The following is a 26,353-nucleotide window of genomic DNA, read 5'->3' on the forward strand; positions in this document are numbered from 1 at the left end:
GATGGAAACAGGTAAGTGTCCTGCTTAATTAACATTAATAAGAAACGAAGGTGCCTGGTACCCCTGAATATCAGCCCTCATTACAAGTCTGTCATATTATTCTGTTTCAAATGGAAAAAAAAATTAGGAACTTCAGTTCTGCCATCTTAATAACCGAAAACTGCTTGTGACCAATTCATAGACACCGTGGGTTTTGAGAGGTTACCCACTTCCACTGAGAAAAAAAAATTGAAGTGTTCAGAGTCAGACAACCAATACACACAAATAATACTTTTAAAGGTAAAGGGTACTTTTCAACTTATCACAATGCCGTATGTGTGAAAATAAGTTCTTTCTTCAAGGTATTTCCACAGCAACTGGCAATAAAATATAGTTGCTATTGTTCTTAAATGCAAGAACAGAGTCTAGGTGGCCCAGCTGCTTAAATCTTTCTATGGTTTTCATAAACTTGTGTTCTTCACACTTACAGTTCTTCAGGTATTTCCAAACATGTCTCCTTAGCAACAGTGTGAAAGGAAATAGCACAGCCCCTATGATTTATCTTTGATCTGAGCAAACTGAAAAACTACTGTTCATGTGTACAATTTCCTTTGAGCTAGCAATGCATAAAGTTTCCAGTATATACATATTTGAAAAGGGGATTAAAAAAAATCCTCAGGAAACAAATTACATCTTTCAATATTCTTGAAGTCTTCAAGTGGGCGGATGTGAAAATCCTCCTCGAAAGTGGTCCCATAAATAAAAAGCACAATCAAAAGCCAAAAATCTCAAAAAAGTGATAGAAGCTGAAATTAAAAGCTGAAATATTTGAAACAAGTTAAGTGTAATTCCACACTACAGTTTTTGCAGAGCAAGGCCATGACTTACCTTGCAAGTTCCTCTGTACTCTCACAGGCTAGTAAAATAGCTTCAGTAGAGAGGTCAGCCATTGTGTGATTCAGAGAGTTCGGCAGGTGTGTTGCATGATGTATGGAGGTATCATGAAATTCTACATCTATAGCATTGTCTTGCTCATCATTGTAACAGCGAATGATACCAACAGAATTCCATACCTATTAAAAAGAACCCCACCAAAAAAAACCCCCAACAAATCAAGCATACTGCCCTAAACCAGCCTGCTATAACTTTCTCATCTGAAACAACAGTAGGTGGGAGGCTAGTGGAAGACTGAAGACGTAGTCAGGACTTGTAGTTTCTAAAACAGCTGAATTAGGCAGAAACTAGTTTCATTCTCATTGCTTAGCTGTCTTTCTCCTTACAAAATTAAGTGTGAAGAACTCGCAGTCAGAAAGAAATAGTGGATGATTAACGTACAAGTCTTAACAGCACAAAAGTATCCACAAGTTCTGGCTAAAAGAGAATTTTAAAAAAGATTTGCTAGAATTCAATAGCACAGATACAAACTGTACAGCTTGCTTTTGTCTTAAAGCCAAGTGCTTATTTCTACATCAAAAGCAACTGATATGTAAAGCATAACCTTATGCAGTCTTTGTATTAACACAAAGCTACTTTCCACTATTTAACTTCACACTGTGAAGTATTTAAAAAAAAAAAAAAAATCTTGGAAAAGATTAGATTAAGACACAGCAAGAACTGGAAAATGTTCAATATTAACAAAGCAACTAGATCAACAAAACCACACAGCAGCGAGATTTACCATGAAACGATGCATGAGATGTGCAGGAGTGGAGCCAGACTGGAACGGCTTTTGCTTGGGGGTTGGCATTGGCCCATCATAGAAAGGCTGTTGTGTAGATGATGGTGGTAAAGCTGAAAAGCCACCAGTCTGATCGTCATCGTCATCTTCCTTTTCAAGAACATTGGAATTAGCTTTTATCATCCCAATATCTAGAAGTTAAAAAAAAAAAAAAAAAATTACATCTTACACACATTATTAGGACAGAATATAGGTAAAACATTTACAACAGTCAAGATTTCTCTGGAAAAATAAGGCAGAATATATCTGAGTTGAAGAAGCTAAGAGATTGTCCCAATAACAGCACTAAAGAGCTCTGAAAAATTAGTTCATTCTGTACCTAGTGAGTTATCATCATCATCAATTAGTGCCCGTCTCAGACGGCCTGAAGTTGGCATAAGGTCATCAGCATCATCTTCATTATCTCCAGCCTTTGGGGAAGACTGTGGTTCAATCATATCTCCATCTAAGTAGTCGTCATCTTCTCCATCGAAGAGGTCATTGTAGTCCTTCGTCACTGTACTGGCAACCTAAAACCCGATTAGCAATCATCATAAAACTCCTTTTGGACATGGAATTCAAGAAATGAATTAACATACAAGAGGGAACTTTCAACACACAAAACAGAACCTTCAGTATAATTTGGTAACCTAAATAATCATGTTAATTTAAGACATAATTGGTACTGATCACCTTGTCATTTGGTTTCTTTCCATCGCCGATATTTTCCAACAACCCCAGATTTCCTTCAGTATCTGTATACGCGATTTGCCTATATTTGGGGTGCCATGCCAGTCCACAAACTGAGTAATTTTTCTCATGCTTCATCCTAAAAAGAATGTAAAAATAATGGATTTTTAGTAACCTTCTCAGGGAGGAAGCCTCCCAAAGAGTTATTGTAAAAAGCGGTAATATTTACTAGTATTAGAAAGTGATGTTACAGTGATGTGACACATAATAAAATAATTAATAGGTCACCTTTAGAATAAACAGCTACTATAAAAAAAAAAAAATACAGCAGGTCTTCCTTTTCTATGGAGAAAATCATTTAAGCTTTAAAAAAAAAAAATCAAACAGGATCATATTCTTAAAACAACAGCTTCCTGATACATGTAAAAAAGACAAAGTAATTCCCCAGTAGTCATACATTCCAGAACCATACCATTATAAAAGGAACATTCAGCTGTTTCTCTTGTACCAAACTGATGAGTTAATCCTCTATCTTTTTCACCCTTTACTCACACAAAAAAAATCCTTCCATTAATTATTTACATAATCTGTCTTTAATTCTTAACATAAGCATTACAGTAACAATCATGTTTCTTACCCCAAATATTCAGACAGAAAAATAAATCATCCCTTCTCTTCTATACCTCACTTAATCATACCTTTTTTTCTTTTTTTGAATGAGAGATGCTTTAAGTGATAAAGTGCAATTTGTCAGTTTGTCCTTTTTTGCCTACAGGTAAGGATAGCTGACTGATGTATCTGTATTTCCCTCTCCCTTCAGAAAATACATCTTACTGCCAATGATCTTGGGGATGTGAGGAAAATTTGCTTCCATCAAAACTGTCCTTTAATCAACTATTAAATGAAAAAGTAATAAAAGATATTTGCACACAGAAAACTAGACTATGGAATTTCAACAGAATCCACATTCATATCCCTTCCCTGTTCTATTTCTAAGAATGTGATGTTTCCAGATCCTTCTAGCTATGCAGAAAGGAAAACAGTAGATCACATGAATCAGAACATACTTCTGTGCATACTGGATATGGTGGGGGAAGGCAAAACACCACCACATTTCTACCTACCACCAAGAGTTACACTCTTGTGGAAGCTGCTTCCTTGTAGCACACGGAAATGTGGCAGCCCTTGAATTCCCTTCAGCGTATGAACTGCAGTATTAGTGCACCTCACTCGGGTTGCACAAAAGAATAGCCCTCCTCTTGCTCCCTTTGCTCAAGTCTACACTGAGCGGTGGCCCTGCCTGCCAGCGTCACTCAGACCTGACACGGTTCTTTTGACCTGTGTGCTTTGGCTCTGTCTCTGTGGATGTGCTCCCAGCCCCGCCACCAGCTGGGAAACCATCTACGAGGCCAGGTAAAATGGTATTCTTCAATCTGAGCTTTCATATGCTGTCTCCTGGAGTGCTTTCATACGCTGTCTGAGCTTTCATACGCTGTCTCCTGGAGTGCTTGCTTTCAGTGGAACATTGGCAGAAAACTTACAGATCTGCCCTGTAAATCTTATTAAGGCTTTTCAAGAGGCAGAGTTCTACATTTGCACAAATAAGTTTTACAGAAAAGATAACAAAATTCTATTTCAAGAAAAAACATGTACTTGGGATTTATGGAGCAACACTGAATACCTCTCTATGCACTCCTGGTTTTCCACATTCCACACCACTATACTCCCATCCACACTTCCAGCTGCCAGATACTGCCCACAAGGAGACCAGGCCACAACATTCAAGGTCTAAGGAAAAAATAAGAAATAGAAAAAAAAAAAGAAAAATTACCAATGCACGCACAGCATTCACATTCCGGAGCTTAAAACAGACAGGTATTGTGGAATAAAAAAATAATAATAATGATCTTTAGCAAATCATATCCAGCCTCCTGTACTAGAGCTGGCTTTAGGTAGTTCCCTGCAAGAACCATTCTTTAAAGACAGCACACTTATTTTATTTTGAGGATATCCATCTTCTGTCATTAAATGCTGCCATGAGGTTGAAAAAACCTGATTCTAGACATGTAGACAGAAGCATAGTATATTTTGCAAACACAGCACTAGACATAGCTTGCTTTATTTTGAACTTAATACAGTTCCATAAATTAAAATCCAAGACTCTGTGTTCTGTATCTTAATAACACTAGGAAAGCAGTCCTCTATAACCCAAAGGTTTCCAAGTATATGAGGTCAAAAGAAAGAAGATGGCACAGTTACAGCTACCACTTAGCTAAATTTCAGCTCAATAAAATATAAAGTGAACAACTGATATCTCTGTTCTGTACAGAAATAATACTCTTGACATTCTCCCTAAAAAGCTATGTATTTAGAGCAATCTGTGAAAACAGATGTTCTTCAGCTGCAGTTGGTGACTCACCAGTAGACTTCAGAGATCTAGCAGGTTACTATAAATGAAAGAGGGGAACCAGAGCCACATAAAGACATGTTTGACGCTCATCTAGTTTCTCTTGCCTTGTTTTCCAACATAAAGTAACAGGATCAGAAATGGAACAGAAAATGTGAACAATCATTACCAAGGTGGGGGCGGGGAGGGTGGGGTGGGAAGAGATACTGTCCAGAAGATAATTTCTAGCAGAGTAACACTTAAATTATGGAAGATTTTGCAAGCACCTGGTTTATGTACCTACCTGTGTGATGAATGTATCTGATAGATCAAATTGACTATCCCAGGTTTCTCTTCTGTATAGTTTAACAACTTTATCTACAGGAATTGCCAGCAACTGTTCAAAGGAAACAAGAATCAGACAATTTAGAACAAGTTACCTTTCAAACAGAACATTCAAATAGCATACCTCCCTCATTCAGAAGTATTACAGTTGTGACTGCCTCAGTATTTAACAGTTCTCTAGCATCCTAGCAATGCCAACTAAGAAAGTAAAGAAAGCTGAAGTAACTTGAATGACAAGGTTCTTTAATGCTTTTCACACACAACATAGCAAAGCATGCCTGTTTTCATTTTAATCTTCATTTCTTTCTGGCAGAAAATTGAAGATAATGACAGCTGCACCATAAGGTTAGAAGTTCTTATTTATGAAACAGCTAAGACACACACTCACACATATAAATAGTTTCCAATGCTCTGAGCGCAAGGCTTACTTTCTCCTTTTCCCTCCCTCCCCAAATCTGTTTCGACCAGGTTACAATTGCTCAATAAATCTTATTTGAATAGCTGATTCCTGAAATAGCTCATTTAATCTTTCACAAAACTACAAAAATGTTACTGCCTGTTTATTTTTTTAGGATTTGGGTTTTTTAAAGGCTTCTAACAATTCGCTTTGTAAGAGAAGCAAGGCAACTACTTACATTTTGTGTGTGTGAATTAGCCTAAAAATTAAAAGTATTTGGTTTTTTGCAATATGGATACTGAAACAATTCGTACTGTAGGTGACATTCTCTCTTCCACAGAAAAGTTATACATAATGCTATCATAGGAGCCAGGTATTTTGAAGAGTGGACACAGGTAGATAGACGCAAAGGTTAAGGTGGGGAAACATGATTATTCAGGTAAGAACTGTGAGAAAACACTGGAAAATGCTCTTTAGATCCAGTATACTGGAATGTCAATAAAGGATGAATAGGTTCTGCCACACTATTATCACGGGCAAGAACAGAAGCCATAAAACAATTTTTCCAAATGGCTAACTTTCGCTCAATTCCCTGTCCTTTACTTCAAGTATGGCAGGGCATGCCTCGTTTCATACAGGTTCGCATTTATCTGCTCCTTCCTCCTCTCCCCTTTGCATTATCAGATGCTGCCGAAGTGATCTAGGTTACATGCTACAGAGACATCTATATAGCCATACTAACTCCCCAACCCATTGTGGTTAGTGATTCATACATAGTACTCTTGCAGCAGTACACAATGCACTAGACCCGTAGTATGCATCAGCACCACCTTTAGTCACAAGAGAATCAACTTCATTCTTCATGTGAAAAGAAAGGGAACAACTTACTAAGGAAATATTTACAGAGCAAGATTACTGATAGGGCAAAATTTACTTAAAGTAGAGAAAGACTGAACTCCTTTGATGCTCTGTTGTGAGCAATTGGATTATTTCCCTTAGTGGACAATGTTCCTTCCTCTTCAGCACAACATGACTGTTGAACGTTGTTTTGGGCTGACAGCTGGACTACTGCCAAACACAGCCTGGAGCTTAAGCAAGTAACGATTTCCAGGTTTTTATTTTTCCTAAAAGTGAACTTCACCCCAAATATTTTCCTTAGTCCCAGGAGCTGCAATTTGGGCTCGCTCAGATTGAATTCTACTGTTGGACTCCCAAAGAGAAAAGAAGGATTAAGATGTGGCTAAAACAATGTCACTTACCTTCCCACTGCCAGGTTGCCAGCCAAGCCTGCATATTGATTTAGCGTTTATCACATCATTACATTTCTGCAGCAGCGGCCAGCTTGTCGTGCATGTCTGAAAACAAAATATTAAAAAATGAGTTTTCTAGCTCTGTGAAAATCTACTGTATAGTACAAATTCTTAAAGGAAAAGTGTGGAAAAAAAACTAAAAGAAAAAAAGATATACCATTTTTGGACCTGAAATAATCTCTTTCATTCAAATACAAAGCTACATACTGACTTAAAAAAAAACCCAAACCTGAAAAAAATACCTTGCCAATATAGACCTGAAACTATTTTAATGACAATACAACTACTTGTAACAAAAATAAGATCACAGAACCAGTGTTTTGAATCAAGTAGAGAACAAATGAGCTCACATATTTCACATATTTTTAGGTTACAGAGAAATCTGGCCACAATGCATTTGTCAAACCCAGATCAACTGCAGCAAGGTGACAACCAGCCTGAATCTCGCCACAGTGGTATAAAGAATGAATGGCTATATTCTGAAATTACAGCACAGATACATACATTATACTGTCACAATCCCAGACCACTGTTAGTGTAATTGCCCCAAAAGGCACCCAATGTCAGCCTGGAACAAGAGATTTCTCATTAGAAGTATGCTTTTGTTTTAAAAAAATAGCAATCCACAAGTGCAGGAGTGCATTTTCAACTGTACTTACAGGAATAATTCCACATGGATTCTTATTCCAGTCAATGGCATTTAGCAAAAATAATCCCACATACATATGCAGAATTGCCTTATTAAAATGTTCACTTGAAACCCTCTTTTCAAGTTCCTTAGAGTTCCAAGAGCAGAGACTGAATCTGATTCTCTCACTAAATATGATTTCATACAGGTCCTGAACTATTTCAGCCAAATATTGCCAAGCTGAGCCCAAAGACTCTATTTCTAATAAATTTTGTTCTTCAAACTGTGATTTACGTCCTTCGGAGAAATTGTTGTGAAGTTTGTAACAAACAAACAAAGTGGAATAGCAAGCCCCTTGTCAATAGCCTTAAACTCATTCAAATCTAAAAGGTTAAAATGCACTGAGCTGAACCTCCAGTCCTTAGAAAACTAAGTATGTGTGCCACAGGCAGAGAGCAGGAGACACTGAAGCAACGCTGTGTCCAAAGTCCCCTATCGAAGAAAAATGTTACCATCATGGGCATCATCTCAGTGATCCCGGCACGTGAAACCCATACCTCTTCCTAATCTCAGGTCAAAGTAATCGTGTTCCTATCATCAAGACCAACCAACCAGACCACTTATAAAAGAAGATACTGTGTGGCATCTCAGAGCATTATTCCACCTTCACCAGTCAGTCTACAACCCTGAAAATTTTTATTTCATAGGAAGCTTGGTAAAAATAAATAAAAACAAAATATAACTAGACAGTTCTTTATTAGAATAAAAATCCTTCCTTAACCCTGAAAGCAATGAGCTGAAATTCTGAAATAAGGCATCTGATGTCAATTGCTATCTTTACACAGAAGCATTATTTCTGAATGTGCTGAGGACAAAATACACAGTTGGCCAATGAAGAAAGATGAACGGAAGAAATCAGGGATTCCACAGGCAGGAAGAACAATCCACAGCTACCCAGGCAACATTTCATAATCAGGCTTTGGAATTCCTCCCAGAAGTAGATAAAAGTATTCTGTAAAGTGTAGTTAGATTTCTTCCCCCAAAAGAAAACCCTATTCCAGTACGGTTATTTCAGTCCAGCTCTTCTTACTGTCTGTGAAATCCTGGATTTCTTATGAAACACTTAACTTTGAAAGGCAGGCCTTTTACCTGATCTCCGATTTTCCATACTCTGATAGAGCCATCACAGCTTGCCGATGCCTATGTAAGAGATTTTTGTAAATAAATTAATAATTAAAGACATAGAGAAATTAATGCTACAAAATTGAAAAAATCCCTATAAACAATGCTACAGACATGTAATATATAGGCAGTTTTAAAAAGAAAGCCTCCCTGTTTAAACCATTTTAAGACTTAAAACTTTCTAATACTGTCATCTTGATAACTGTACTTGACTCCAAGCTACTGTAATTACTAACCCTTATACTTCAAGTGAGCTGCTTATTGACAAAAGAGGCTCAAAAGTTAACATTAAATTTCTTTACTGAGCCATCTTTTCCCCTCTAAAATCAGATCTGCATTAGATTCCAGAAGAACATAGACAGTAATTGAGTAGTAAAGCAAAGACTTGAGTTTTCCTGGGAGGCAGCAAGTTGTGACACACTCCATCATCGGTAAGGTCAGCTGAAATGAAGTAGTCTCATATGCCCAGTCACTGGTTTTTTTTGTAAAAAGTATATATTTATTTTCTTTCCCACGGAAAAGGAGATTCAAAGTAGAAAGTAAGCAAGAAAGTGTTTTTACCAGGTAAACATCCCTGGGGTCAAAAGACAGGCTTAAAACAGGAGCATCGTGTCCTCGGAATGTTTTCTGTTTGCTGCTATCAGTCACCTCCACAACTTTGACCATAAAGTCACTGTAGATCACAATAGCACAGACATAAAAGTATTAACATTGGTATTAACAACGACAACCTATGTATTTGCAGCAATAAAAATTGGGCCCTAACTATCTTTTGGGGAAGTTATGGCTCTCAACACTGCATGATCTAGGGGAAAATGAGAATCTTGAGGCTTATGATAATAGGAGCAAGGCCAGACTATTTTTATCAGAAAATTTTTGTTCATGTCAAAGCTCATAAAATATGATTGCTCTTTGGAGAGGATATTATGTACACACAGACCATATACCTGTTTGAAAACCTCTGCTTAGATACCAGAGAGCTGACTTAACAAGAACCATCTGTTAAATGGGACCGATATTCATTACTATAATTATTTGGTCGTGTGGTTTTTAAAAAAAGATAGAGCAAGTAGTTTATTTTGCAACATTTTTAACAGCATTTTAAAGACCATTTAGTGTATCAGATACATTAACAGATTTTTTACAACTTTATCCCCGCCTCCAAAATTACAGACACTACTGCAGTTTAACTCAAAGTATCAATGCTAACTTCTAAGCCAAAGAGCTCCTGTGACAATCTTTCATTAGCACTCCCTCTCATGCTTCATTGCAACACCCTCAGAAAGGAATTTAATTTTAGGATGTAATTCTATAGGGTTAACCATTACTTTAACTATATTCAGAAACACAACCTCAGTTTTATCCACTATCTAACGCTAACCAAACAGTCATAAAAGGAAGTCTCTAAGCTATATTGCAAGACAAGTAAAATTATGTTAGCACTCTTAAAGAATGCAAGACAACTTTAAAGAAAAAAAAAAAAAAAACAACCGGCAATAGGATATTTTTTGCTTATTTAAAAAGCCACACAACCATTTTTCAAATAGTTCATGTGAGCTTTGGCAGCCAGTTGGATGTTAAACTCACATAAAATTGAAGTTTGCAGACTTCACGTAAAAAATGGAGAAATCTGGGACAACTAAAAGCAATTCTTCTTGGCTGCTTTCCTTCATTTCATGGCTGTCACCTTCTCCTTCAATATGTTACAGCAGACCTCATCGAGGGGTGGCCTCAGAGTCTTAAGAGCCCTTTTTCCTAATGTGACAGCCCTGGCCAGGCTGCAGAAGTACCGGGTTTTTGTAAAAGTTTTAGAAAGAGAAAAGAGTTCACCGTCTGCCTAATCTCTCTAATCAAAGTCAGATCCTGGGACAGAGCCGATCCCTCAGAAACAAGCACTGGCAAAGGGCCCAAACTCATGACCCCTGTCAGATTTAGAGATTAGAGTGGTTACTGCCCCAGCTGTCCAGCCTCCCAGTTTTGGTGGAGCTGGTGTGTCTGTTCCACAGCTGCCAGAGTTCACAGTCCAGCACACTCATCCAAATTGCCTTCTACTTCAGTTCACACTTAGAGGAGCCAGGGAGGAGATGCAACGCTCTGCCATCTCTACTGCGGAGAAAAAATTCCAGTAGAGAGGCAAGCAGACAGCCTGAGTTATCTACAGCTGCCCAAAGAGTTCACCAAATCCAATTAAGAATCACCTGAGCCTTAAATGGATAAAAACCAAACCAAAACAAAAACAAACCCAACACCAAAATTGCCTGCTTGCTATTTTGCCATCTCTGTTAAATGATTAGCATATATTATGTAAAAGCAAATATGCTGCCCTAAGAAATTAACTAAACTATGCATTTAATTCCCCTCAGGCAAGTCCTGCAACTATCATCTGTTATCATTTGGCAGAACGGTCATTTGCCAGAGAATGACTCAAAAGCTCTCGCACAAATGAGAACCCATCTAACTTTTGCACGTGTATATACATCTCCAGGACCATGATCCTGAGATTATCTTTGTAGCATCAAGGATTTTGTTACTGTGTGCTAATGAGATCCATATGGACGAACACTTATGCTTATGCATTATAGGACTGAAAGCTGAAAACACTCAAGTCTCCTAAAGAAAAGGAATTATTTCACAACACCAGATTTCCATTTAAAATTATTTGGTGGATCAAGTATCTCTCAGAGCATTGTTTCCTAAAGTCTTTTTCATTCCTTTCTTCCCCTGCACCCCCAGAAGGCATTTTGCAATACTTTAAAACCCTCAGAGGTATGTGGATTAACAATCTCATTGGTAAAAATCAGCATGTGTGGAAGTTACCAGACTTTGAACGATAGCAATGCTTTTCCTTATCATGCACAGATTACCTAGATCCAGCGGCAATTTTGGTACCATCACTGTTAAAGACGACGTGGTTTGCATTCATGGTGAAACGAGTAAGGATGCCGTCTGGAGCTCCTTCAGGAAATGTATGTATCTGAACAGTATTGTTCAATACTGCTGTGATCAGTTTTCCATTCTAAAAACAAAATTCATCATAAAACTTGTTAGTTATAACACATTTATGCCCATGGAGCCAAAAAAATTGCTCCAATATTCCAAATATTTGGGCAGATTAACTTTAGTAGTTCCAAAAGAGGTCTGAGAGCAAAAATTGGAGAGGAAATATTCTTTAACTTTTATTTCTTCCCCCCAAAATACAGACAAGCACACTAACTTCAATACTTTATCACTTTAACCAAACTATTGAAAACTAGGAAGATTATGCTCTTACTTTCAGTCTTGTAGAAACACAAGGCTAGATTTAATACTGAAACTCCAGTTGCTTCAGTAGACTTAAAATTCATTATGCTAACTATATGGCAATTTGCTGCATCAAGACCTTCCCAACTCGTATCTTTACTAAAATAATGAATACTCAAAGCCACTAATGAATTTCAAAGAGAACTGTCTGATCTTCTTCGGGCGGATAGAAAATTCACTCCTTTTACACAAACAAGAAAGCTCTTCTAACAGGAAGAATCTTGCATCCTATTCAGATGAATATGCTGCAGTATCAGGAGAGGGCACCCTTGGACCGAACTTCTCAGCTAAATGCCACCAGGGAAAGATGAGAAGTTCATGAACTATAGCTTAGTTCTTTTCAGAAAACAGAAGGCAGATGTTTACTAAAAATGTATCTGGATTTAAAGAAGTGCAAAACAAAAGAAATAATTATCCTATACTTGGAAAAGTAATACCTCTTCTTCAAGTGACAATACTATTCCTCAGTTGTACACAGCAGTAAGTTTTTGAAATATGTAAGTAAAGAAATGCCTTATTTCCTTGAGGGTTTTTTTGTTTGTTTGGGTTTGGGTTGGGGAGGGTGTTGCCTTGTTTGTTTTTTTTTTAAGTTGCCTAAAGTCATAGTAAAAATCCTGAAGATAAACAAAGCAGCAGCTGGTACTAAATAACCTAACTAAATAGATGAGATTTATTACCTAGATTACATTGACATCTCAGATCAGTTCCTCATGATATCTTCATTAATGAAGAATAATTTTTGAAATAAGATTTCCTGAAGTTAAGTCTCAGAAAGCATTCTTTAATCTCACTGTTTAAAAATAAAAAATCCCTCAAAACTAAAAGCACTTCACAATAAACTTAAGAGCACGGAATTTTTCCTACTGGTGTCAGAAATTAAAGCCAGCATTCTCCCTCCTCTATTCATTAATAGTTTCGGCAATTTCTGGCTCTGCCACTGATTTGCTAAGAGAACTCATTCAAGTCACCTCACTTGATTTGTGAAAAGGTAGGTAATGCAATGAAAATCAACAGCAAAATACTCTAAAAATCAATGATGAAAAAAGATTATACAGGTATGGAGGAATAGATACATGACGTATGTTAAAAGGGACATAAGAAAGAGGTTTCACATAAGGCAGTAGTTCTGAATAAGGTTTCAAATTATTATTTTTAAAATACAATACATATATGTTAATTCTCATTTATTTCCTCTTTCATACTCCTCTCCGAGATCAAAAATAGTTGAAAAACAATTTTTAAATTTTCCTTTATCACTGCAAAGTTAACTACATGATATCCAAAGAACTGATGTAGACTTCTGGAATTCCTCTCTTCTTCTATAATCGCCACAAAGACAACAATTTAGGCCTTCTATTACTAATGTAATATACTAATAATTGCACATAAAGGAAATACTGTGAGAATTCTCAAGCAAAATACATGAGCATGCATGGTAAAAAGAATTATTTTCTATTATATACATTGACATAGGTAACTTATTTACCTTGTTACTTACAAATAATGACTCCTGCAAGATATGCTAAAGGGAACTGCCTTAACATTAAAACAAACAGAGCAGGTTATGCTTCAAATGCCAGTCAGTCAGACTACAGACCTGCCTCTAGTCAGCATTCTCACAATTACTTACAACTTGTACAAGCGAGAATCCTGTTCTCTTCTGACTTTGGGGATAGTGGGTCAGAGGCATGTTTGGGCCAATCGACAATTTTGAAAGCAAAATATCAACCAATTATTAAAAAGTATTACCAAAGGCACTGACTTTGTGAAATTAATTTTTTATTAATATAGATTATAATTCCTTGGACCTTAAAACAGGCCCACATAAAACAACCTCTTGGCTCTTTTTCCTAATACTTGATGATCACACCTTACGCTGGGAAACTTTCTGCAACTTTTCTTATATTGTGAGAAAACACTGAAACAGCCTAGAAAGTTCACTGCATAATTAGCTTAATCTGCTGAGTTTATTTCTCAGAAAGGAGATCAAAGTCAGAAATGAGTATAATTGAATATGAAGCAAGAGGAGGAAAAAAGAAAAAAAAATTACAGAAGTTTAGTATAAGGAATAATTCCTCTACAATCTTGTATGGGGTAAAATGAATTGTCAGAAGTCTTCTTGATTTATATAAAATACTTAATTGAGTTAAAATATTCAAAAAGTCTATAGGCACATTTAATCACTTAAATTTCTGCGTATTTCATAAAATTGTGTTTTCAATTCTGCTTTAATATTTTCACTTAGACATAAAGGTAGAATACATTCATATGCTCAAATTTAAATACCTGCCGCTCATTAAACAGCATTCAATTTATTTTTTCCATACATTAATCTGAAGACAAAGATCTACATATTTAACACAGATCAAACCGCAATGTGCTATGCACAATATTATCCTTGCCTTTTTCTGTATATTACCCTAGTACATGTTTAATGTTACCCACACGAGCAGCATCCCTGAGCTTGAAAATCCAGCATCTGTACAGTCACGCTGTATATCAACACCAGCATCACACAACTTAGAGGAGTTCTGTTAACGATGATACCTTTAGAGCACATGAATAGGCCTTTTCTCCCACATTAATGGATTTCGGATCATCATCATCCAGGTTTTCCCAAATCCTAACATCTCCATCACTGCCACAAGTTACAATGCAGCTGTGGAAAGACACGGGATTTGTTAACATTCGGGAATGGAAAGGACAGCCACTGTGACTTGCAATCCCACAATAAAAATGTTACTAAAATGTTAGGTTCTTTTAAAATTGAAACACAATACATACTATGCAACACAGCGAATACCTACATTTATGTTTAAGTAACTTATTAAATGTGGGGACAGGGGGGAAATCACGTCTGGTGGCATAACACAGTACCTCGAAACCTCAAGTCTCTGATAACTCATCTGAACTGACCCTTAGATACTATCGGTCAATCCTTTTTTTCCAGGACGTAGAGCGACTTTTTCAAAGGACTTAATTAGGACTGATTTCTGTAAGAACTGGGCATTTAATTGCTTCTTAAGACTTTGAAAACTTACCTTACAGCTGATTAGAAAGTTGAGGGCAAAACTAAGAGTGTTAACGCATACTTGACTGAAGTTTAACAAGCTTAACATGTTCCAGGCCTACAGAACCCTTAAAAAATAGTTAATACGGAATTCAAGTTTGTTGGAGTTACCTTTCACAATTTTAATGCAGTAAACAATAATCTGAAGTCACAGAGCAAACATACAGAAGTTTGCACAGGATTTTTAATTAAAGACATTGTGAATCTAGAATTGAGCTTTGCATTCTTTTTTTCTAAAGTTTGCAGTCTCAAAAAAATTCTAATTAAACAGCAAAATGTTACAAAGCCAGTGGTGAAGCTGTGGCATTGCTCTTCTTGGTTCTGTAAGGTCTGTACTTTGACAGCAACACAACACTGTGTTGGTATTGAATATATTGATGCTGGGGAGTCCGGCAGTAGTAGACCAGTGGTATTTGGCACAGATGTCTGCATCCTTTTTTAAATATTTGCATTGTAATGGCAAACAAGGGGTTTTGTGGTTTCGAGGGACTGTTATTAGACTAAGTCATAAGAGTAGTCTTTGTACGAAGGCTAATGAACTAAAGAAAGGAATAAGAAAATATGGACTTAAGCCACACTCAATATATAAGACTCACCCCTCGAGTTCATTTTCAGAGGGCTTGTTTTCTGGCTTACCATTTATTTTTAATCAATAAAAAGGAAATGGCAAATATTTGGTTTATATTTAGACATTCAAGAACTACCGCAAGAATAACAAGATAGCAAGCCCAATACTGGATTTCTTCAAGTATATTTTTAATTTCTTAGTGCTTATGCGAACATATTTACTCCCACACTACATTGATTTCTGCTAGATTCTATGAAGTCACTCTTCTAAAAAGTGCATATAGAGTTTATATATGGACACACACATATCCTCTCTCTCTATGTGTGTGTGTATATATCTAGGCTTACAATCAAGTTACGCGTCAATCACTTCAAAATTCAGAGCATCAGTCTTACAGCCAGCTCTCAACACAGGCAAAAACCGAAGGATTGAGCCAGACCAAGCCAGGCCATAAATCCGTCCCAGTGTCTCGCGCAGCAGTGGCTGGTACAGAAACTCCTGGGAAAGCAACAGACTGGCAGAAGACCATCCCTACCCCAGAGCGCGCTTCACCCTGGTCTCTCGGAATTAGGCGGTTACCTCCCGGTGTCATCGAAGCAGACGTCCGTGTGGCCCTCGGTGTGGCCGTACCGCATCGGCTTCTGGGCGGATGGCATCTCCGCTCTCACCTGTTCCTTTACGGGGGAGAAGTAAAATAAATTTTAGAAGAAAAAAGCTTCGTCAAGAGCCTCAGGCGGCAGGGCAAGGTCAGAGCTGCTGGGACACCCACCCGCAGGGCTGGGGACACGGGGCTCAGCCACCAGACGTCCCCCGCTCGGCCTAAGCGGATTACAGCCCGGCAGATGTCGAAGGAGCCTGGCCGTGGAAGCGAACCGAGAAAGAAAAGGGGGGGGGGGAAAATCGGGTTACCGGGGGTCGGAGGGGCGTGGGGTGCCGGGGGCCTGTCCCTCAGGCACCTCAGCGCCTGGGCCGGGCCGGGCCGAGCCGAGCCAGGCCAGGCCGCCCGCCGGGCCCTGGACGGGTCTCCCGCTCCCAACCCCGTCAGAGGCCGCGGCTCCCCCCGCGCCGGGCAAGGGACCCGCACCGCTCCGCCGGGGCGAGGGGGAGGCCGGGGACCGCGCCACCGTCTTACCTTCCTTCCCGCCCGTTCACCGCGCCGGCCCCGCCGCCCGCTTCGAGCCTTCCCGCGCTGGGCCCCGCCGCTCAGCCCGCCCCGAGGGCCGGGCCTGTCCCGTCAGAGCCCGGGGCGGAGCTGCGCGCAGGCGGGGCTGGGCTTGGGGCCGGTCCCGGCCGGCCCGGAGAGCGGGGATGGCGGCGGCAGGCGAGGCCGGGGTCGCCTCACAGCGACTCCGCTCCGGCGGCTGAGGGGACCCCGGCGCTTCAGCTCGGCTGCCGCCGCCTGCGGGAGCCCGCGCACCGGCGGCCGCGGAGGTGCCGGAGACCTTCCTCTTCCTCCCCTTCCTCCTCCTCCTCCTCCTCCTGCCGTCACCGCCCGCCGCGGGTCAAGGGCCGCCCTGCCCGGCTTGAGGGAGAGACTTTGGGCGGCAGAGCGGCTTCCCCGGGGAGGGCAGCTCCCTCCGGACGATCGTAAGTCGGGGTCGGGGAGGAGACGGGCCGGGGGGCCACGGCTGAGGCGGCGTCAAGCCGGGGTTCGCGTCCCTCTCCCCGGGGCGGGCTCGGTCCTCCGTGGGTGCTCCCTTTTTCCCGTGGAAAAACTGGGGGGGGGGGAGGCATGCCCCCTGCACGTATCTTAACGTATAGAGTGCGTCTGTATGTACTGTACATACTTAGGTATATCCATTTAATGGCAGCCCTCAAGAGGAATGGCGAGGAAAGCCCAAATGAGGGGCAGTGCCCTTCACCCCGCTCAGCCAAAATCCCCCTCACAGCAAAGTGTAAGGGAGCGCTCTCGCCCGAGTAAAAAGGCTGCAGGATCAAACCCGTCTGGAGATCGTGATGGTAGTTACGGAATTACTCCCTAATTATCGCTGTCCCGATGCGTGTGCTAGATAAGAGGTGACAGCGGTTGTAGTTGGGCAGGTAGCGGTTGCACTGCAAAAAATCGTTAAGCTTTCCTGTGCTGAATAATAGGAAGAAAGCGGCGTGGTTTATTTCTTGAAGGACAAAAAATGTTAGAGCTGGACGTACCTGAAATAAGGAGAAAAATACAGAGTTCTCTATTTTCCCTTTATGTAGCTTTAATTATCTGGCCCACTTTATTCCTGCTTCTAAGAAAAATTGCTTCCAGGCAAACCCCTTTTATCTCCAGTTTTGCTCTGCAGCGGAGTTATCGGTGGTTGGAGTGAGCAGAGTGATTTATTTATATTGGAAATGTGGTCGGGCTCTCTATAACCGTCACATTGTTGGTACTTTCATGAATGAGTAAGTGACAGGATTACAAAGCAGGCACGCTTCTTTTAAAAAAAAAAAAAAAAAAAAGCCCAGATTTCATTATTAAACCTTGTGGAAGCTGTGTAGAGACATGTTTTCCATGGGTGTACCCTGACATATTTCAGTAAATCGTGATTTCTGGTGAGGATAACGTGTTCTAGCAAAACGATTCGAGCTGAACTGCTTATCAGATGAGTGGGAAGACCACGCTATTCTTACAGCAGTCTTACTGCAAGCTGCTGCCTGGGACGGAGACAAATGCATGCCAACTGTATTTATTTTTCTTTATTATTTTAATTTGCAGAAACTCTCGTACCAACTGCACCTAAAATATTTTACAATATAAAAGCCGTTTTAAGTTGAGTTCTATGTAACATATAAATTTATTGTGCTACCTGCTGGGATAACTCTTTGAATGGCATGGGAGAACCAGGGGGAAGGTTTTTCAAGGGGTGGGGGGATCCCAAGGTCACTTGGCCAAGGGACTGCAGGCCCTGTGGCTTTGTCACGTCCGAAGTGGCACGGCATCAAATGCAAAGTTATGCTTTAAATCCGGTCAGGAACTCAACCTGCTGCTGACTTGATTAATAGGTGTAAGTGGCTGTGAGCGGAGCAGCAGGGCGGGAGCCGGGAATCGCGCTGCTCTCCGGTTCGGTTTCTGGGTGGAGCACCAAATGTTGGTCATGGACCATAAAGCTTTTACTGATTTAGTGCCGCTGCGGTCTGCCAAGTGCTGCGTGCGTCTCTCCTTCAGCACATGAGCTGAGTTTCATTAAAGCAGTAGATACGAGCAGCCCTCACCTTTGGCACCTGCTTCCAGATCACTTCTACCTCCTGGGTGTGAATAAAATAGCCCCAGCGCTGGGGTTAGGTGGGCACGGCCACCCCTCCTCCTACAGTTCTGCGGGTATACAGACCCAGGACAAATCAAGGATATTTCCAAATGAGAAGCATTGTAGGTTATGATCGGTATCTTTACATAGTCAGTCTGTTTTGTGTGTGTGTGATTATTGCTTTAATTTGCTGGAAAGGCCTCTGGAGTCTAGCTTAGGTATTTTTGGACAGTATCATAAGTCAAGATAAACATAGTCAAAACTGAAGAAAAATAAGTTAAGACAGAGGAATTAGGACTTAATGTTATCCTTAATAGGTTGGGCTTTTTTCCAAAATAAGTCAATAACAGCTCAACTTCAGTGGAAGGTCAGGTTTTAAAATGCGGTCTTGTGGCCAAAATCTAATTGGGCAAAATTAATTAAAACAGCATGTGACCGGTGAGATTTTTTTTTAAAATAACTTTTATGTAAGTTGAAAGAAAAAAGAAAAGGTACTCCAGTTTTTTGCGGCTTGCTCTTTTCTCTCAGAATTTTATCAGCTCTGGAAGAATATCAACTTCTATAACAATTCCAAACCTGATTTGTTGTGTTGTGTGTGAGTCTCTTGTTTAATTAGAGGCATAATACAGTGACACTTTGGCTTTTGTGTACTTGGACAGAAACCTTTCCAAGTACTTCCTTCACTAGAAGGGTTGTGCAGCGTGGGAGCACCAAAGAGGTGGTGGTATCTCCATCCTCAGAGGTTTTCAAGACGTGACCAGACCATGCCATGGCTCCCCTGAGCTCACGCTGGCAGCAGTCCCGCTGCGAGAGGGAGGGTGGGCTGGAGACCCCCCCACCATCTGCTGCTTTGTCATACCGAAAGGGAAGCAGCTTGATGAAGAGGACTTGGAGGTACTGGGCTAGAGGGAAGGATCCAGCGGCTCAGGACGTAAATATCTAGTTAAAGCAATTCAGTATTTATCAAATAAATTAAAAAAGGTCTGTCTACGGTTATGGTTTTGATTCTCCTGCTGGAGTTATTGAGTACTTGCTGCTGATTTAATTAGACGTATGGTGAGGCTGTAACTGTCTTATCACAGTTGTTGATTGCAGCCTACCTCTAGCTAGGAGGTAATATTGTTACTGCCTCCAAATAGCTACTAGATACTGCTTTTAGTTTGGGCTTGAAGTTTTAATGTTGAGGCATCAGCGCTTGAAAGAAAAAGCATCTTGTGCAGCCGTCTGTGCCCCCCCACCCCCCCGCATCCTGGCAAGACATACCTCTGAAGGAGGGAGCTGTGCACATTGTAAAAACAACAACAAAACCCACCCAGCTCTCCGCTTGTCCTCGGGGACTGTAAGCTGTGACAGTGTTCGATAACCTTGAACTACAAGCTGGATCCCGTGGCCCGAAGTGAACTCTGCCTATCCCTGCATGTTGCTTTATCTTTGCCGTTGCTTGAGCAGAAGAGTTTCAAGCGTAAGGGTTTTGTCAGATCTGCCTGCTTCTGAGATGCCTAAGGTATCCCCGCGCAGAAGAAGGCTTTTGTAAGCAGGAGACTAATTATATCTACCAAAAGGGATCTCAGAACTGACGCGTGTGAGCTGCACAGTGCTGGACTCCTCCATTTAACCTTGCCCTGTAGGGAAAAGTACACTCTGCGTTCCCTCTCTTTTATCCTTGCCCTCCTCTCCTGTTGTTTCTGTGCGCTTCAGCCATTAATGGATGTACGATACCCGGCATTTCCCCTGGACGTTTGCAGCACAAGGAACAGCTGGTTTAGGTGGATAGCCTTAAGTAGTAATACAGCACGGAAAGCTGCCCTTTATGCCTTTTTCCTTCTGACACCCAAGTTATTTTTGGTCCCCGTTTTATTGGTGGGACTGTGAATCACAGATTTGGAAGGGTATGAAGGTGTGACCCCTTACTGTAATGCCAAACGGTGGGATTTGGGCACCTAAATATGCTGTGGCTGATGCGTGTTTCAGAAGGCAGCTTGCCTGCGAGCACGTGGACATTTGTAACACACTTTGGAAACCGAGGTTTTGTCTCCTGAATCACAAGCTGACCATTGAACCATCCTTTACTCTTCCTTCGCAAGGTCAAGTTCAAACCTGGCTTTAGGAGGATGACATCCGTTTTTCTTCATTCATTCCATGCTCTTTTCACAGGTCTAGTGTTACGTCTGATTAGCAATTACTGCTCTGATGTGGCAGAATTGGTGCCTCGGTTCCAGCAGCCTTTAAACCCCAGGGAAACAGCTCTCTGTGTTACTGGCTAATGGTGCATGTCTTACAGCATCACGTGCTATTTCTCCAGTTAGTTTCAGGGTTCAGGTACCACAAATGATCTGCGATAGAAGAAAGGTACAAAGTAGAAGGTGGCTTTACAGTTAAATACAACAGCAACCCAGAAATGACATAAAACACTGAGCTTATTTCAGTTGCAAGGCTGAAGTTAGGAGATAATGGGCCTTTTCAGCACTTCTGGATTTTGTATGTTTTGCAGTTTTTAATTAAAAGCCCATATTCTTATTCCTTATATGGGCTGGATGTGCAGAATGAGATAATTGAAGGTTTCAAAAGCAATTACAAACTGTCGTATCCTAATTTTTAAGTACTTGACTTTGCAACTTCAGTGATATCTCTTGGTCCAATTAAAAATCCCATATATAGAGAGTTAACATATTTTACCACAAGTTGAATCTAGCATAACTTTTTGTCTTCAGTTACTTCAGATTATCACCAGGGTAAATGAGATTGCTTTTTTTCTCTTCTTCAGTTGTGGAGAAAATTCAGTGCTCCACTCCGGTTGTTTCTGGATGAAAAATATCAATGTTACAAAAGCAATCAATGAATCTTGATCTAAATAAAGGTGTTTCAGGTCTCATACACAAATGTTGCCTTTCTCCTCTCTGCATTGCATCCTGCAATGTTTTCATTGTTTCATTGAAAAGTGGTTTGCAAAATCCTGAGAGAGGAAGGTGAAATCTTTATTTTAATCTTTGATTTGTAATTGCTGGAATATGGACCCTGTTCTGTGATCCCACTTGGTACAAGTGAGGTACTATTCATCTAGATTGCTCTAATGCCAGGTTTTTTTCAACATATTTGCAGTATTTTACCTATCTTACCCTCATTCTACATTTCTGCATCTCCTCCCTTTCCCTCCCTTTTCCTTTCCCCCACAGCTCTCAGGTCTGTGGGTTGTAAATAAGGAATGCAATGTCAAAAATTCCTGGGTGAAAGTTACATCTGGGATTCATTTGGCCCACAGATTGCATGTAAGCCTTTTGGCACGGCAGTCTTATTCTTTTACTGAAAGCAGAGGCTAGAACTCAGCCTGCGCAGCCCCGGGGGACGGCAGAGAGGTTGTGTCATGCTGGCTAATCCTGATGATGAGAATGGATTGAATGGAGAGAGGAAGTGGATGCCCTTTTCTTTTCCTGCTTAGTATTTACCACGTCAATTAGTTTAAAAACAAAACAAAACAAAACAAACAAAAAACCCCACCAAAAAAAAACCCACAGCCAAAAAAACCCAGTGCAATAGAGGAGCTGTACATCGTTTTGGTGCAAAAGCATCACGGTATGTGATGGGAAATATTTCTACATTCTCCCTGCCTCGGGAGAATATAGCATACATAACATATTGCTATCTATGTACCTTGAAAAAATTCTGCTCTACTTTCAACTGAGTAATCAAAAGAGGATTTTTTTTTTCTTTTTCAAAGCTCAGCATTCAAAAGGAAACCTCTTATCTATTTGAGAATTCAATACACTTTCAGAAACAAAAGAGAATGAAATCAGCAACTGTAGGTCTCAGAGCAACACTGATTTTAATAATGTAAACTTTCTTCTCTAATGAGTAATAAGCAGTTCCATCTTTCACGGCCTTTTAAAATTGCTTTTAGTAAGGGACTGGATTTGTTTTAATCCTTTTCAGTATGTAAAGCCCCAGATATTTCAATCCCTTAGGGGCTCAGTATTTTCTAGCTCTGTTTGAAAAGGCAGAGGAAAACAGCTTTCAGAAATTGACGGAATCTGTGACTGATATAATTTAAATTTTTTTTTATCCAGAAAGTGACCCAAAAGTGTCAGTTAAGAATAAGATCTCTGGCATCCCACCCTGTGGATTAGCAGCAAACAGGCGTATCATCTAGGTACAGTAGCTCTTTGTACTCTGACCTAGTTGTTTCTGTTCTGGCGTGTTCCTTCTTGAAAGGTTATTTGGAAGAGATGCAGAATTTGCTCAACAAACAGCTAAAGCAGTATCACCTGCCATGTGAAGTGCTTCTGTTTAAAATGGACCCTAGCACAACAGGACTGCCAACACCTGAAACTGTCTGCTGTGCTGCATAGTCAGAATGGATGCTCAAAACATGTAAGATGGTTTATTCTGGAGGATGCTTTTCCCAAGGAAGTGTTAAGAGTGCCTTGTCTGGGATGAGACCGGTATTTCTGGAGTGTTCTAGTGAATTCAGCTTGATCATACTATTTTTATACGGTTAGCAATTAATTGTCGCTGTTGTCCTGTATATAGCTCCATTGGTCTTGTGTTGTGTGCATGCATAACTATTAACTTAGCTGTGTTTTCTTTTTCCTTAGATATTTCCAGAAAGTGCCTCAAGGAATCTTCCTTATGTAGAAAAACCCTACAAGAAAGACAGTGTGGTTTCTGGCAACTTGTGAAGCTAAGCTGTCAAAATGGCGGAAAATAAGGACAGTAATATTAAAAACGCAGATGTGAGACCCAAAAGCAGCCGGAGCAGAAGCGCAGACAGAAAGGATGGTTACGTCTGGAGTGGAAAGAAGCTCTCCTGGTCAAAAAAGAGTGAGCATTGTTCTGACACTGAAACAGCAAGTGCTGCAGGAAGATCAGGGACTAATTTAAGGAGCCAAGAGAGGAAGTATAGCTGTTCGTCTATCGAGCTGGATCTAGACCATTCGTGCGGTCACAGGTTTTTAGGCCGCTCTCTCAAACAGAAGCTGCAAGATGCTGTGGGTCAGTGCTTTCCCATAAAGAATTGTAGCAGCCGGCACACCTCAGGACTGCCATCAAAAAGAAAAATTCATATCAGTGAGTTAATGCTAGATAAGTGTCCTTTCCCTCCACGCTCGGAGCTAGCTTTTCGGTGGCACTTGATCAAAAGACACACAGCCCCTATAAGCCCAAAAGCGGAGGACTGGATAATTGCTGACTTATCCCAGCATGAGGAAAGGGAGGATCAGCTGCGAGACGATGAGATTGCCAACGGGGGAATGGACTCTCCCTCCCAGTCCTGCGACTTCACTGACAGCGGTTCCTCTAGGGGTGATTCGAGGTCTGAGTTGGTTACAGGTAAGGTGGTAAGGAGCAGTAAAGATGAGAGCGATATGGACTCTGACGATGAAGTTATAACACTGTGCACAAGTTCTAGAAAAAGAAACAAGCCCAAATGGGAAACGGATGATGAGCTGCTACGGATGGAAACACCTCCGAAATACCATACGCAGATTGATTATGTCCACTGCCTAGTCCCAGACCTCCTCCAGATCAATAACAATCCCTGCTACTGGGGAGTCATGGATAAATATGCAGCTGAGGCGCTGCTAGAAGGAAAGCCAGAGGGAACATTTTTGTTACGAGATTCTGCCCAAGAAGACTATTTGTTTTCTGTGAGCTTCAGGCGCTACAGTCGTTCCCTCCACGCGCGAATAGAGCAGTGGAATCACAACTTCAGCTTTGATGCCCATGATCCTTGCGTCTTCCATTCTCCTGACATCACGGGACTCCTAGAGCACTACAAAGATCCAAGTTCCTGTATGTTCTTTGAACCACTTTTATCCACTCCGCTAAACAGGACTTTTCCTTTTTCTCTTCAACATATATGTAGAACGGTTATTTGTAACTGTACAACTTATGATGGTATTGATGCACTTCCCATTCCTCCATCGGTGAAGCTGTATCTGAAGGAATATCATTATAAGTCGAAAGTTAGAGTACTCAGGATTGATGTACCAGAGCAGCAAAGCTAGAAAATATTTTTATGAAAGAATGAAATTGTCTCTAAACAGACAGATAGTGTGTTCAGTCTTTCTTCCTTCTAGGGTTCTTTTTTTAATAGCAATTTGATTTTTTTTTTTCTTTTTCTGCAGATTATTTACCACCCAAACTAGCCTCTGTCTAAGGCTTTTTTATCCAAATGTACTTTGAGTCTCCCAGCTCTCTTTTTTAGAAATTATATTCATTGTGGGCTTTTGGTACTGTTCCCAGACTAGAGTTTTATGGAATTACAGGTAGACTTTCTGGTATTTCTATAGATGGATAGTCTTTAGATCTAAAAACCCTAAAAAATCAGTTTTGAACTTGATCTGTCTTTTATATTGTATTTACATATGTTGCTGACATGTTTGAAATAATGCACCGTTAACTAAAGATTGACTCATCTGTATTTTCTGCATTTCTTTTAAAATGAGTGCTCTAGCCTCTGTGTGCGTGTATGTATGCCTGTTCAAATCTAATGTACTAAATTCATCAGTCTATTTCTAACATGACTATTCCTAGCAAAATGAAGTTTGAAAGAGGATATGATCTTTCTATAAATACATCAGGGGACTAAACACCAAGGAGGGGAAAAACAATTCAAGTTAAGGATAACACTCAGTACAGGAACAAACACGTATAAACTGGTCGTGAAAAGATTTTGGTTGGAAAAGAGGAGGGCTCGTCACCGTCAGAGCAGCGGTGTTCTGGAACAGCTTTTCATTTTGTATAATAGCAGTAAAAAGCAAACTGCTCATAAACTGGGATTTGATCAGTGTCTGGAAGGGATAATGGTATAGTTACTTATGATAGATGGGACTTGGACTTGGTAACTCTATTTCTATGTTACTATTTCATTATATGAAATATCCAGTTTTCACTATGGGAGCTGCTGCTTCTGAAATGATAAGGCATGGAATGGAAGGGTGAGAAGGAAGATATTTCCTTAAAAATCTGCATATTAAACTATGTGATCTTGCATGGTTGATCCTGAGGTGATAATAACTTTCTTACTTTGTTAGTAGGAGGGTTATTTTTTAAATGAATATAGTTTAAAAAAAAAAAAAAAGTCTGCAGATTTTTCTTGCAATGTGAAGCATTTGCTCGAGTGGCCTCCTGCCAAACTCCATGTACGGGAAAACCACGCATGGATAATGCTCCTAAAAGCATTACTTACATTACATGGATAGGCAGATCTGCTGCTGAATTATTAGTGAAATCCCAATGAGGCTCAGTGGATCTGGGTTCAGGCAAAAAACTCCGTTGCTTTCCAGGCTGGCCTGGGGGCACAGCTCCAGGAGCTGCAGGAGTGACCTGCAGTGCTGTTGTCTTCACTTGTGTGTGCTTTATCTCCTCTCCCAAAACTGGACCCAGAACTGCTCTGCCAAAAGTATGTGAGATGATGTAATTTAACTACAACAACCGCACTGTTTCCTCTCCTTTGATCACAGGGAGCTTTTGTGTCTTCTTGAAATGCTTTTGAAACTGAGACCCCAAGCCTGTAGAATTACAAATGTGTTTAATTTCATGCATGCAAAATATCTTAGCAAA

The 26,353-nt window shown here is 40.3% G+C and overlaps 2 protein-coding genes across 8 annotated transcripts in view; one reads left to right on the forward strand and one right to left on the reverse strand.

Annotated features, from left to right (window-relative positions):
• WDHD1 (WD repeat and HMG-box DNA binding protein 1) overlaps window positions 1-16,778 on the reverse strand; it is a 30,530-nt gene extending 13,752 nt beyond the window's left edge. The window contains exons 1-13 of one of the 5 annotated variants that reach the window (XM_030042679.1): window positions 16,659-16,778; window positions 16,152-16,253; window positions 14,482-14,593; window positions 11,499-11,650; window positions 9,196-9,307; window positions 8,602-8,652; window positions 6,774-6,869; window positions 5,077-5,169; window positions 4,068-4,174; window positions 2,390-2,525; window positions 2,037-2,226; window positions 1,658-1,848; window positions 868-1,052 (exon numbers count right to left, since the gene is read on the reverse strand). In XM_030042679.1, the coding sequence (XP_029898539.1) occupies window positions 868-1,052; window positions 1,658-1,848; window positions 2,037-2,226; window positions 2,390-2,525; window positions 4,068-4,174; window positions 5,077-5,169; window positions 6,774-6,869; window positions 8,602-8,652; window positions 9,196-9,307; window positions 11,499-11,650; window positions 14,482-14,593; window positions 16,152-16,228 (1,502 nt within the window). In that variant the 5' untranslated portion in view covers window positions 16,229-16,253; window positions 16,659-16,778. The other 4 variants (XM_030042701.1, XM_030042710.1, XM_030042695.2 and 1 more) reach the window with 4 other exon arrangements.
• A 73-nt stretch (window positions 16,779-16,851) lies between these two features.
• On the forward strand, window positions 16,852-25,245 carry SOCS4 (suppressor of cytokine signaling 4). Of its 3 annotated transcripts, none has more exons than XM_030042724.2 (2): window positions 16,852-17,159; window positions 23,386-25,245. In XM_030042724.2, exon 2 carries the CDS (start codon window positions 23,485-23,487, stop codon window positions 24,793-24,795), a length of 1,311 nt encoding a protein of 436 aa, XP_029898584.1. In that variant the 5' UTR covers window positions 16,852-17,159; window positions 23,386-23,484; the 3' UTR covers window positions 24,796-25,245. The 3 variants fall into 3 exon arrangements, with proteins under 3 accessions (XP_029898584.1, XP_040974620.1, XP_040974615.1); XM_041118686.1 differs by lacking the exon at window positions 16,852-17,159 and adding an exon at window positions 18,486-18,918; XM_041118681.1 differs by lacking the exon at window positions 16,852-17,159 and adding an exon at window positions 22,563-22,940.
• Window positions 25,246-26,353: the final 1,108 nt, after the last annotated feature.

The sequence above is a fragment of the Aquila chrysaetos genome, chromosome 2 (genome assembly GCF_900496995.4).
Source record: "Aquila chrysaetos chrysaetos chromosome 2, bAquChr1.4, whole genome shotgun sequence".
Lineage (NCBI taxonomy): Eukaryota > Metazoa > Chordata > Aves > Accipitriformes > Accipitridae > Aquila > Aquila chrysaetos.

Bases quoted from the DNA above. Each gene is read 5' to 3' on its own strand.
- SOCS4 (XM_030042724.2), top strand. From the start codon at position 23,485: ATGGCGGAAAATAAGGACAGTAATATTAAAAACGCAGATGTGAGACCC.